We start from the raw sequence: 13206 nt of genomic DNA, 5'->3' as shown, positions 1-13206 counted from the left end.
TAAGTGTATGTGGACAACTCTTTCCCACTGTCCAGAATCACAGCCTTTGCACCCTTGTCCAAAGAAAAGGAGCAGCACTAGTGGGGACTCTTTCTGCTTATGGGACAGCAACAGCAGCATGGCACTGCTGATGGCACCATGTGTGTCAAGTCTCCAGTGTGAATAAGCTCCGGTCAACAGCAAAAAAAAAAAAAAAAAAAACCAAAAAAACCCACAAACCAAAGGAAAAGGGTATTTCCAGAGTCAAGGAAAAAAAAAAAAAATTATAGAACAATGGAAAATTCCACCCATCTCCTGGCTGCCAAACACAGGAAATGCCAGTGAGAGTGCAAGCAGCTCTTCTGTTCACAGAACACACCTCTTCAGACGTTTTAGCAGGCACTTTCTGAAAACATTTGTGCAGACAAACTTTTGTGTGTGTGAGTGTGTGTGGGTTAAGTAACAATACAAATCCAAATTTCACACAACACCCATGGATATAATAATCACATGTATCTCAAACATCAGTCTCTGGTACATATCCAAATTAAAAACAAAAGGGGTTTACCTGCAACTTCCCACAGTTCTACTGAAATAGACAGCTAGGAAATGCTCAAAGCAGAGCATGTAATTACATCATCAGGGCCTTTCTGAAACACTTTTGGATGAATCATACTGTTTTCAAGCCAGAAAAGAAGCACTTAAGGCTCTGAAGTGTTTGTAGGTTTGAGATGACACCCAAGTCAGGGAAATATCCCACTGGCCTCAACACATTACACCAGGCCTATGGGAAAAACAGGCTTTAAGGACAAGTAGGTGCAAATGTCAGGGAAGTACAGGAGCAAGAGTTCCCTTTGTAGGGGAAATAAAGACAGAAAAATATTATTGCCCTCAAGTAACTCAGAGTTAACAAAAGATTCCCCTAACTCCAGTGATCTCTCACATTTATATTGGCTAAGGCTGCAACTCTCAAGTCCTGCAGTCTCTCAGTTCTTTCATTTTATGCTCAGGCAAGAAATTGTTTGGAGCAGAAGAGAAAAGGATGCTCCTTAAAAATCAAGTTAGCTGCCCAAAGAAAGTTACAGGTTATCACTTTCCCTCCTAAATTTTAACCCATGTAATAACAGGAATGCTCAAAGATTTCACCATTTTGTCTCCATACCATGAATTTGCATGACCAGGCTTTTCAGGGGAGGGACTAGCTACATCAACAAGTCAGTGCAGGACTTGCCAGTGTGCCAGCCACTCAGAATTACCTGCCTGACAATGGGCTCTCACCTTGCCATCAGGGCAAGGTCCTGCTGTCACCACAATGCCTGCAAGGTACGAGTATAGATGTGATGGCTGCTGGAGAGCTACCCCAAAGATCCACATCTTAACTTGCCTCCAAGTTCTTTGGACACTCATTAGATTTTGTAAGCAAAACTAATTATTCCTGCTCAAACAGAAGACACACTGTCATGGCCAAACTTTCAGAACAAAATTTAGCCAGTAGCCAGAAAAAGTCACGTAAAACTAAGGCTTCCTGGGGTCAGTTTGAGTTGCATGAGCCAAAACCAGCAGCAGGGTGACACCTTGTCTCCAGGCAAGCCCCTCTCTGGTGCTCACATATATTGCTGGTACAGAAATGATCTAACCCTGCCTGGGCACAGGAACAAGCCTGAGACCCACTCAAAGCAGGGTCACAATGTATCTTACCTTCAGCTTGAATTCCAGTTCTGCCCTGTGGTTAGTTTTCTCACAGTCAATGGTAACTTTCCCTCCAAGCTCCATTGTCATGGTACCATATAAAAGTCCTGAAAGGAAAAAAAAGAGGCTTAAGAGAGGCCCCAGGGGAAGCAACCTGCTTTCTCGAGCAAACCTGGCTCTTGCTGACGCACTGTGAAAGTCATCACTTGGTTTAAAGTTTTGAAAAGACAGAACTGGAGGTTTCTAGGAAATGGCTGTTTACTATAAGCCTGAAGAATCTCCCCCTGAGTCCATATTCCCTATTTCTAGCACCAGCTAGGAAATAGCTTGACTCACAGGTGTAACTGTGGCAAGCTGAAAGTGGGACAGGAAAAATAAAGTTGTGCCCAGCAACTTCACTCATACTTGTGCTTAAACAGACCCAGTCAGTTCTCTCAGGGTAACTGAAGAAGAGAGCAGCTGTAATGGGATTCACCAGAATCTGGGAGACTAGAGGTCATGAGGGAACTTTTTACACATGTTTACCATTTGCTGAAGGTCTTTTTCAGAAAAAGAAAAACTGGTAAGAAGATTTATGCACAGGAATACTTCACAGAGGACATGATACTATGAGGTTACTGTTTTCAAGTACCCAGGCCCTTCTAAATACAAACTTAGAAGTCAATGAGCCCAAGTAAAAAATACTCCACCCCCAAAATTGGATTTGACTGCTGATTTTAACTCTGCAGTGAAAATGATGCAGACAGAGCTTTCTGAGGAGCATCAATCAGCAGCCATGCCCCAGGCTCAGCACACACTGGCTCCACAGAGCAAAGCCTCACCAGCAGCAGCAGCCAGCCCCAGTGAGGCAGCTCGTACTCTGAGAAATAAAATTATTGGAGTGACAAACAAACAGCAAGAGAAGTCAGGAATTTCCTTTATCCTCAAAAAGGCAGAAAATATACCAAGCAATTTCAGTGTTAACATAATAAAAACTTTTTCTCTTAAGAAGCTCAGAAATGTATTCTTGCTCTTTTCATCTTATCTACAGTGCATAGATGCAGTATTTTTCTGTTTCTGCATAGTGTGAAAACTAACATTGATGGGCCTAATTCTCTCCTAGGCTGTGCACAGGTAAACCAGAAAGACTTCAGTGAGGATTACTGAAGGTCTGCTGAGTGCTGTGACTCATGGGGGGGCTCTCTGGAGCTACCAGACCCTGTGGCATCAGCTCCTTGAGAGGGGAGAGCCAGTGCAAAGCTAGTCAGCAAGACACCATTTTGTTATTCTGTTTGCTTCTTATTTGAAGAGTCATACCTTACCTTTGCAGTGGGCATATGGCATAGTGATTATATAGTCTTCCCCTCTGCTTAGAAACATAAGTTTTGCTTTTCCATCCAACAGTGCAGAAAGTGAGTTGCCTAGAATTTAAAAAAAAAAAAAAAAAATTAAAAAGTCATGTTACACTTTGCCCCTCCTCCTACTTTAGAAGAAGCATTTTCATTCAAATCTAGGTCACTAACGAAAGAAGAGATGAAACGCTCAGAATTTAGGACCCTGCAAATCATGCACAGCTGGAGGCATGCAGTTCTAACAAACTCTGTTGCTCTTACTTGCTCTGGCATTTAGCCCCTCTTGGAGAAAGAGCAGCAGATTTAACAGGTCAGTAGTGGGAGCTTAGAAGTTTCTTAGGTCCTCCAGTTCTCACAAATTTTCTGATTGCGGATTGTAGGTGTAGAAGAAGGGATTACAAGTAACATCTGATAAGTTGTACTGATGTACAAATTACCAAAGTTTAACTAATTACCAAAGAAGAACAGCCTTGCCCTTCATGGGTTGCAGCTGTGACTAACAAAGTTAAGTGTGATAAAAGGGTTGAATTGGCCCATCAGGGGGATCCTTGAAGAAGAAGGCCTAGAGGAAGCAGACCTTGAGGAAGAGCCTTGAGGAAGAAGAACAAAACAAGGAAGAGAATGATCTGATCTTTTGCTGCTACAGAGGTTCTGCTGTGAGGTCGGTCTGAGTTAGAGCCTGCTGTTGGAGCCTGCAGTCACAGTCGAGCTAGGTAAAAGCCTGTGGTCAGAGGCAGCAAGGAAATACTTGCATCATGTTCCAGCAAGAAAAGCCACCAGTCAGTCTGTCAGAGAAGCCAACAGCAGGAACTTGCTGCAGTCAGAGTCAGGATGACTAAGCTACAAAGAATACACCAGGACCCTTTTCACATTTTTAAATGAGAGTCTGTGTCTTGGCACATTTCTACCCCTAAGGAGAGGTCTGCTGCAACAGGGGATGATCCCAAATAACAAATGAAATTGCCAGAAGGACAGCAAAGAGTATCTTAAAGTGTTTTGGCAAACACACTCAGCTGAGGACAGTAATTACGAAATGTTTGTCTAAACAAAAAACTGATTTCAAAGAGCAATAGTGTTTCAGAGCCTGCAGTTGTGCTGTTTCCACTGAATGACTGGAGGATATTTTGAAGGTCTGGGCTTCAACCCCACAGGACTCTGGGAGCCAGATAATGGTTCAAATCTGTTCAGAGGCTTTTGTGTTTGTTGGCTGAGTGCCAGAGAGCTGAAATGTAACTCATCCATGAGCACATACCAAGTGCATACTGACAATCCCATATATTATTGTCAGCCTTTGCCTTCTGAAAAACAGATTTTTAAAGCTCTCAATATTTCTCTCTAATTTTTTATTTCTTTTAACATCAGAGTGATGGAACACTGAAATGGTGGAAATGGGGAAGACCCAGGAGAGCCAAGACAAGGACTTAGGCTATCCCAGTGATAGAATTGTCAACCATTTCTTAGTTCTTTATTCTCAACACACTCAGGGATGATTGAAAAACAAACCAAAACTGATGCCACAACATTACCTGGAGGAGGCCTAGACTTAATGCCTTACCATAAAACTTGGACCTAGCTAGAATGCTGCCAGAAATGCAGAATCCATCCTTCCTATTGCTGACATGAAAAGCTGACACTGGTGGGTGATGGGACACCTAGGATAAAAGCAGGCAGGGGTCATTTAGAGCAGTCTGCACAGGTCAAGCAGAGGGGGGTTACAGAATAAAGGGGGAACACAATACATGACACCATTATGTAGTAGAGCATTATACATCTAATCTTTCTCCCCTACCCTGTATTTTCTTGAGCTTGTGCATGTGAGATCACTTTCAGGCAACAGGTAAAGTGTAAGGTTTTCAAGACAATAAATGAACAGTACAGAACTTCAGTGCAGCATTTGAAATGTATGCAGTGGTTGAAATAAAAATTTTAACAAAGCTAAGATTATCAAATCAAATAGGGGAAAAATGTATGTAAAACTGGGAGTCCCTTTACCAAAGACCACACAGCTCTCAGATTCCTTTATTAACATGATAAATTTCAAACTACACTTTGTTAGGCCAGTTAACTTATGAGCTCTGCCCTTCATTTAATCACAAAAACATAGAGGTAAGCCCTTGATTTACTCCTATTAAAATCATCATAGCAAGTTTAGAAATAAAAAGAAGGAAGGATTTGGTTTTGTGTTTTATGCCCCTTTTGACAGAGGCAACACAACCCCCACTTTATTAACAATAAGAAAATAGTATGGCAGAATCCTGTGGAAAAGGTCTTTATTGAAGAAGCTGATGTTATGTATGGGAGACCTGCTGTTATAGTCTTGAGTGCCCACCAAGCCTCACACAATTTCTGTAAATCTGCAAAGAAAAAAGATCAGCAGCCAGTTTACCCCAGGTTCTGCTCTGCCTCTCTACACAAAGCTCCAGGTTCCTCTCCTAGGGTGAGAAGAGTAGTGTCTTTCTGTGCATGGAGGTGCAAGCAGGTTGGTGCTGGCAACAGCTGAGCATCCAAACAGCAACTCACCTGTTCTGCTATGTAAAATGTGTGACTGTTCGTCTGGGGGTGAAACCAACAGCAGCGAAATGTCTCTCCCAGAATAGGGTTGTATGGCTTTTTTATTCCCTGAAAAACCAAGTAATCAAAATCTGCTACAAATGAAGATTTTAATCCAATGCTACAGATGGCCACAAAACAATATGGTAATTTTTTTCTCTGATGTTTTATACAAAGAATAAAAACTAAAGAACTAGTTACATATCCAAATAATCTGATCTAATCTTCTCATCCCACCCATGGATTAATCTGCTATTCTCACCATTTTAATATATAATGCTGCCCAATCAAAGCCTTAAAGATGATCAAACTTTATTATTGCTGCTACTATTACACAGCAAGGGCACACTGATATGGGGACATGACACGGTGGTACTAACTGGCCTGAAAAGAGAAAGGAGACCTACTTTCAGCAAAGGGAAAAACCTTGCATCCCAGGGCATGTTACTTGTTGATGACTAGTTTTACTTTCTAACTGCGCAGTGCAAAGGCTCTGAGGTTGATTGTCACTGTTTTGCATTCACTGTCTACTGTGAAACCAAATGCAACCCCAGTTTTAAAAGTAATGGTCAAAGTCTTCTGAGCAATAAAAGAAGTAGAGTCTCAAAGGAGAGGCAACAGAGAAATCAAACAAAACCACAGCAGATTTCAATGCCCATTACAACCCCAATTTCATGCCTCATTTTACCTTTGGCTTCTTATAGAAGCCGGACAGATACCACCTCAGAACTTGCTTCATTCGGGTGTATGGATCATCTTCAAGGACGGCCCTGCAGAACAGAACAGAACATAAAATGTTCTTTATACTGGTCACACATCACATTAGCTTCTTAAGCAGTATAATAACATCAATTTCAATCTGTTTCCCCACAACTAAAGGGAAGTAACTTCTCTGCTGCTGCCAGTGAAAAAGGTGTCTCCCAGCAGAAATGTATTTTTTTTAGTAATGTATGTCATACAACACATATTGTTAAAAAGTGGCACCCCTTGCCCTGCATTTCCGCAAAAAGACCAATGAAATTTCTGGAGTGTATCAGGTTTGATTGGACATTGGAGTAGGTTAATGTCCTTCCACTCACACTAGCACTGAGTCACAGCTAGTAGAACAGGGTGAGTCATAAAAATAAACCTACGCCATCAAGATCAAAGACTTTTTTTTTTGGGTCTCTTTTTCTTTATTTTCCTCTTTCTTTAAAGATCTTTAAAGCTGATGTGCTACAGGACCTCTTTGAGATCTCATGCAATACTTCAGGTTGGAAGGGACTTCAAAAAGTGAATCTCATTTAGAAGGCAGGTCCTATCTGGAAGCAGAACATTTAGTATTTGCTACTCTGTTGCTCCCAGCAGGCTGCTCCCATCAATGGTTTTAAAAGATGTTTCTTATTTGTTTGTCAACCATGATAATTCTATTGCTTTGGGGAACAGAAGTGCTAGACAATTTTGGTTGCTCTGTCCTATTCCCCTATTCGTGCATGTACAAGAGCACACCAGGAGGTGGCACAGCTCTGTTGTGCAGAACTCCAAGGCATCGGCTGAATTCCCATCGGTTCCAGCCAACAGTGGCAAACATGTCCATATGCAAAGGTGGGTTTGCCTGGAGTTTAACTTTTCCTTCCTTGCCCCTCACTGGCAGCAGTCTATCTGTAAAAAGTCACTTCAGCTGGTGCCGAAGCCAGTGACCTCAGTACTATTTGAGAGCCTTTCTGGCACACACAGAGATATTTTCACAAGCCCAGGAGAAGTGCCCAGGTCAGGCCCACCCTGTGTGCTGCTTACTGGGAGAGCAGGTCGGCATGGTAGTAGTAGTCGGAGAGCTTGTTAAGGAACGAGCGCGGCTCCAGGATGAAGGTGGGCAGCACCACCCGGGACAGGTCCATGCCAGGCCGCAGCTGCTTCAGCAGGATCCACATCAGGCTCTTGTTCTCCTCAGAGACAGTTTCTGTCTGAGACGACTCCCCTGTCTACAGAGGCAAAGGGAACTTCAGGGCAGGAAGGGGAAAACCATTCCTTGTGGGTGCGTTTCTCCGGGGTCCAAGCTGAGCCAGGCACGCCAGGCCCTGGCACAAGGGTGACTGCTCACCTCACCACTGCAGAGAGACATCAGCCATGTCTCAGTAGAAATGAATCCCCAGAGCAATCAAGTGAGTGGAGCAGAAAGCCCTGGGTGCCTGGGAAGGCTGGCATGAGGCAGGGAGCACAGCTCTGCTGTGCTCCTTGCTGAGGCACTGGCTGCACACACCTCGGGGCTGACAGGGGCCAGCACGGACCAACATTAGCCAAGGGGACTCTGCACTGCATGCCCAGAGCTGTCACAGCATCCCTGTGGCCTGGGGGAGGCACAGAGGCAGCTCCTCTCAGTCCCATTCTCCATAAACAAGAGATTATAAGATTCACTAGGATAGATGTAGAAAAATGTAGGCGGTAAACAAGTAACCAACTGAGAACAGAAGCAGTCCTGCAACTTCTAGACAAGACAAACTGGTGTGCCAATATGGCAAGGGCCCCACGGCCAGGTGAGCGGCACAAAAACTCCAGCCCCTTCCAGTGCTGCTCAGAGCCCTTTGCAGCAGAAGTGAAGGTAAAAAAAGCCAGGGGTTATGCTGTGCTTTCAGCCCTGTGTAGCTCCTATGCATTCAATGGGTCTACGAGATGTGCAACATGCCTTTCACACCACCAGAGAAGGTAAACTAAATTTTCAAACAAAATTCCATTTTAATGGATCCCAGGCATCGTAATTTAACAGTAAAAGAGAATACTTAGGCTTTCTACTGATTTTAGGCAAGAGAAGATTTACTTTTGGAAGGGACTATGGTTTGGGACAGGGCACAGCACAGCACAACAAGGTTTTCAGGTGGTATAAATCACTAAATATTCTTTTTCACCCCTGAGCATTGCCTCCATGCTGCCTCCCAATCAGCCCTACGGTCACAGCAAGTTCACCAGTCCTACAGGGCTTGCAGGCCGAGGGAATTTCAAACTGAGGAACAAAAAAGCTCTGTTACTCTGCTGCTTTTCAATTTTTGTACAATTCTTTTTTTGACAGTCTGATGCAATGCACACCTTGCACCTCCAAGGAGAAATGGAATACCATAGTATCATCTAGGGCTCACAATGCAGAGGTCTGTCAGAACTCTCATTATTTATCCAGGTTCTCAAGTGTGCATCTACTGTCAGTATAAATTATTGCCATGTTGAAATTGCTGGACAGTGTTACTCAGAATGAATCACTGCAAACAGGATGGACATAAATAGAAAGAGAAAAAGATGCAGGAAGATGTGAACAACCTCAAATAATACCCTTTTTAGAACTTGCTTAAACTACAAGCCTGAATTTTTTTTTTGTCCTGTTACCAATCTACCTACCAAAGTGCCTGTTTTGTGTTCTAGACCAACTTTTGCAATCTCAAAGTTCTTCTGACACCTGTCTCTGCCTTCAGATTCCAACTGCAAACAAGGCAAAACTGGAATGCCAAACGCACAAACACCTTCCAAGAGCCCAGCGAGGCACCTACCCACGTGCACACCTTTAAAATGAGCCCTCAGAGCCAAGCTGAAAATGCAACAGTGCCAGTCTGTGACCTTTGTGCTGCCACACCCGATCTGCACACACAGGTTGAGGGCAGTTTCAGTTTAAGGTGAGGACTGACATTACTCCTGGCACGTGTTTACCTTGCTACATCTCCACCCAGGGGAGTTACATCATTGCACAAAACCCATTTTTCTCTACATTCCTTTCATCAGCGAGTTCAGACTCAACAACCAGTCCTACCTGCATGGCCCAGGTGATGACAGCCCCACCTCCTGAAGAAATCTTACAAAACACCCATGGGCCAAGGCCACATGGCAATTCTTTTTGGAAGCCCACTGGATGCTGCCTGTGCCTGAGCAGACACACTACAGAGAGACTTATTTAATGCCACATAAAGTGTCACTCTCCAACAGAAATGCAATCTTTTTCACTTGGTTTTATAGTGCATTTCTTTTCTTATTTTAATGTAAAACTGCAGAGATCTCTCTCTTTCTCTCACACACCCACATACACACATCAGTGGAGCCTGTAATGTTTGTTCAAACACCAAAATATCAGCCTGCCCTACCACCACTTCTAGGACAAGTTTGTCATGTGAAGAAAGGTCATTTCAGAATCAGCAGCTGACAGAAATTAAGTTTGCTTTCATTTTGCCGCTGTGTAGTTACTCATCTGTATTCAAAACCTCCTGTTTGAACCCAGTTGCCATTTGTCTGCAAGAGGATTTGAGGAAAAAAAATGCACTGAAGAGAAGCTAGGTGTAATTAGGATATGTGTGACTATATTTTTTTGTCACTATTAGTAGTACACTTTTAGGAGAACACTGAAAGAAAAGTGCAAGAGGCTGGTGTAGGGTCTAGAGCACGAGTCCTGTGAGGAGCAGCTGAGAGAACCTGGGTGGTTTAGCCTGAAGAAAACAAGGCTGAGGGAAGACTTTATCACTCTCCAGAACTACCTGAAAGGAAGTTGCAGGGAGGTGAATGTTGGTGTCTTCTCTAGGTAACAAGTGATGGGAGAAGAGGAAGTGGCCTGAAGCTATGTCAGGGGAAGTTCAGATTGGATATTAGCAAAACTTTTTCACTAAAAGGATTGTCTGGCATTGGAACAGGCCTGGAACAGATGGTGATGGAGCCACCATCCCTGGAGGCACTTAAAAACCATGCAGATGTAGTGCTGAGGGACATGGTTTAGCAGTGGACTTGGCAGGGCTGAGTTAATAACTGGACTTGATCTTAAAGGTCTTTTCCAATGTAAATTGTTCTACAATTCTGTGACTCTAAGAAAAAAAACAGCTTCCCAGCAGTGTTTTTTCTTTGAAGCACCAACAAGACCTCAGCTTCCTTGTTCAAAGCAGCAGGCAAGCAAGTGCTCAGAGCAGAGCTCCTTGGCTGCCTGCTCAGACCGATTCTCACACAGCACACTTGGCTGCCCCAGCTCTCTACCACTGCCTTCCTCACAGGTGTCACAGACACATCAGCTAGCAAGGCTCTTATGTGGAACAGAAATGCATCCTCCTGCTGTTAAATGTCATGAGAAATGGCTTTCAGATAAGCAACTGGCATTTAGCAATCAAATGGCTCAAATGCTCTGTTCAGACACAAAAAATAGGATGTTCCATGCATAATAAAAGAAAGGCAAGTGTCATATTTTGTATCACACAAGGACTGAGAGCTCTAATTGGCCAGGACACATGCCCAGGATAATAATCCCCCCTCCTGCTGTTTCCATGAATGTGCCAATGCTGTGCAGATCTTTAATGCAATAACTGGTTAAAGCACTCACTCATGCTGGAAACACACCAAAGCACAGTAGCAGAGCTGCTGTTCATAATGCAGAATTACTAAAGCACATGATAACACCACGTAATTGAGCAGAAAACTGTGCTTTGCTTTGTCTGTAAAACACCAGAACTCATAAAGTTGGCTGTTACCTTCCACACAGCTAAAAGGCTGAAGGACAAATACTATGAAAAGATACATTTAATAGGAACAGGCAGCAATCAAGATTTTTGTTTTCTTACCTCTCCAAATTCTTCATAGACTTGTTCAATATAAGTGGTTCCCTTCCTTCCTGGAGAGACCTCTCCCTGTATTTCTGACTGATCACTCTCACTTTCATTTGTCTTGCGGCTGTTCTCATGTGCTTCATTCTCTGACTCCTCTATGTTGTCTCTCTCAGATTTGTCTGAAAAAGCATCGTTTTCCAAATGGTGGTTGTTCTCCAGGGTTGATTCATTCAACCTGCAACACACAGTTCATGACTTGCTTCAGTTTGATTTACAAAGGCACATTGCTTAAGGCTTTTAAAACACAGTAAAAACACTCCCAGGAACAGGGTGTGCAGACCAGGACAGTCTCAGACACTGATTTCCTGAATAACAAGGGTTTTATCACAGCAAGAGTGTGAGATTTTCCTTCATAATTTCCCCTTCCAAGCTGCACTTTTCAAAAGGTGCCAGCTCCATTTACCCCCATCCTTACACAGCCCTGCTGCTGGCTCTGGATGGGAGCCCCCAAACCATAGGGATACAGAGCAAGTGCACTCCAACAACTCTACATTGCTGATAAGAGAACTGAAGTATCGACCAGGAGAGATTTTTCCCTTCACAGAAATCAGTGGATTGCAGCACATATGAAAAATATGACATTACGAGATACATTTTCTTTTCAGTGCTATTGCTATTTTATTTCAACAGAGGGGGGTCCTAAGTCAGCCCTACCCTTGAAAAGACAAATTTAAAAACTAATAGAAGCAAGTATTTTCTCACACACATACCCCTCCCTCATCCATTCCTTCCTCTGGGGGAATGTGCTTCCCCCAGATGATGCTGTGTGGAAGAACAGAGTTGAAAGCATGGAGTGGACAACTGCATGTGAGAAAAACTCCCAACTTATAACAGCATCTAAGGGAAAGCATGGAAGGTGTAACAAGCATCATGCCCAGTGATCCAGGCTTCAGAGAATGCCAAAAATTCTCTCTCAAGTAACCTATAGCATCTCCACTTGAAAAAACAGATGAAGATCATATGACAGATGGCAAACCTGATTGCACAGGCCATAGGTCAGGTGCTGAAAAGTATTCACTAAATGCACTTTTTTCAAGTGGTACCTATCATGGGAAACAGTTTTCCTTATTCATACATGTCGGCAGACACATTACCTTTTTTATGGCCTGGCCAAACTCCCATTTGCTGAGCTTCTCAGCTGGTCCTTCCTCTGAAAATTTCTTAACTCAGACCTCATGAAAAATTGCTCTTGGATAGAGCAATAAAAAAAAAAAAAAAAAAGATTTCCAGCTATACAAAGGGTTTCAGAGGATCTAAACAGGCCCTGGATTCTGAAGAGTTCTGTAACTTCCTGATGACTGTCTTCCTCTCCAAGATTTCTCAGTACATGGGAATGTTCTGTCAAGCATCAAACTTCTCTATGGTGGGCATTTTCTCAGGCCATTCTGGCCATGTTCCATTTTTACTAAGGATGAATGCTGAAAGTACCTGCCTTTGCTCTTTTCCCCACTCTAGTTATTTTATATTTTAAAAATATAATAAGGCATTGCTAGGTAGAGCCCTATTAAATTAAAAAAAAAAAAAAAGGAACAGAAGAATCAGAACACAGAACTGGCATCACCTTTTCAGAAGATCTCAACTTCCAACTATGCACTGAAATAAGCTCATGATTTTCAACTTGCCAAGCAAGCCACATTGTGACAGCCCCAGCTCAGTTTCTGGCAGAGCCCAGTTTCTACAGTTCTTTTGGAAGTGTCATCTTACAGCTTTCTGTGCCTTTAGAAAATCTTTATTTTAATTCCCTTTGCAAATATATGTATGTCTGCATACATCTGTATATATACAGTGTTTATATATACAAACCACATGGTTTTTTAATTGACAGTTGCACTGTAAATAAAATTAAGATCATTAATCAGAGTCAATGACCAGCACTAATAATTTGCTATCAGACATTATGTGTCTTCATTGTTCTAGTGCCAGGATATTAGTTTTCTTTTTTAGCCAGCAGGCAGCAAGTGTAATGACTGATAAACAAATACACTGGAGACACAGACTACACACATTCAAAATAAAATCATTTAAAATAATAAAGCAGAAGAAAGATGAGGAGAGAGCTGTCT

General features: G+C 42.8%; 1 protein-coding gene across 7 annotated transcripts in view; it reads right to left on the bottom strand.

Annotated features, from left to right (window-relative positions):
* Positions 1 to 13206, bottom strand: part of OSBPL5 (oxysterol binding protein like 5) — a 173143-nt gene that overhangs the window by 11784 nt on the left and 148153 nt on the right. For all 7 annotated transcript variants that reach the window (XM_059849012.1, XM_059849013.1, XM_059849017.1 and 4 more), the window contains 7 exons: positions 11099 to 11318; positions 7326 to 7510; positions 6238 to 6319; positions 5520 to 5618; positions 4555 to 4651; positions 2970 to 3068; positions 1678 to 1775 (listed from right to left, as the gene is read on the bottom strand). In XM_059849012.1, coding sequence (XP_059704995.1) covers positions 1678 to 1775; positions 2970 to 3068; positions 4555 to 4651; positions 5520 to 5618; positions 6238 to 6319; positions 7326 to 7510; positions 11099 to 11318 — 880 coding nt within the window. The remainder of the gene's footprint in view (positions 1 to 1677; positions 1776 to 2969; positions 3069 to 4554; positions 4652 to 5519; positions 5619 to 6237; positions 6320 to 7325; positions 7511 to 11098; positions 11319 to 13206) is intronic.

This window comes from Haemorhous mexicanus, chromosome 6 (assembly GCF_027477595.1).
Source record: "Haemorhous mexicanus isolate bHaeMex1 chromosome 6, bHaeMex1.pri, whole genome shotgun sequence".
Lineage (NCBI taxonomy): Eukaryota > Metazoa > Chordata > Aves > Passeriformes > Fringillidae > Haemorhous > Haemorhous mexicanus.
Note: the sequence above shows the minus strand (reverse complement) of the source record. Positions and strands in the feature narration are given on the sequence as shown.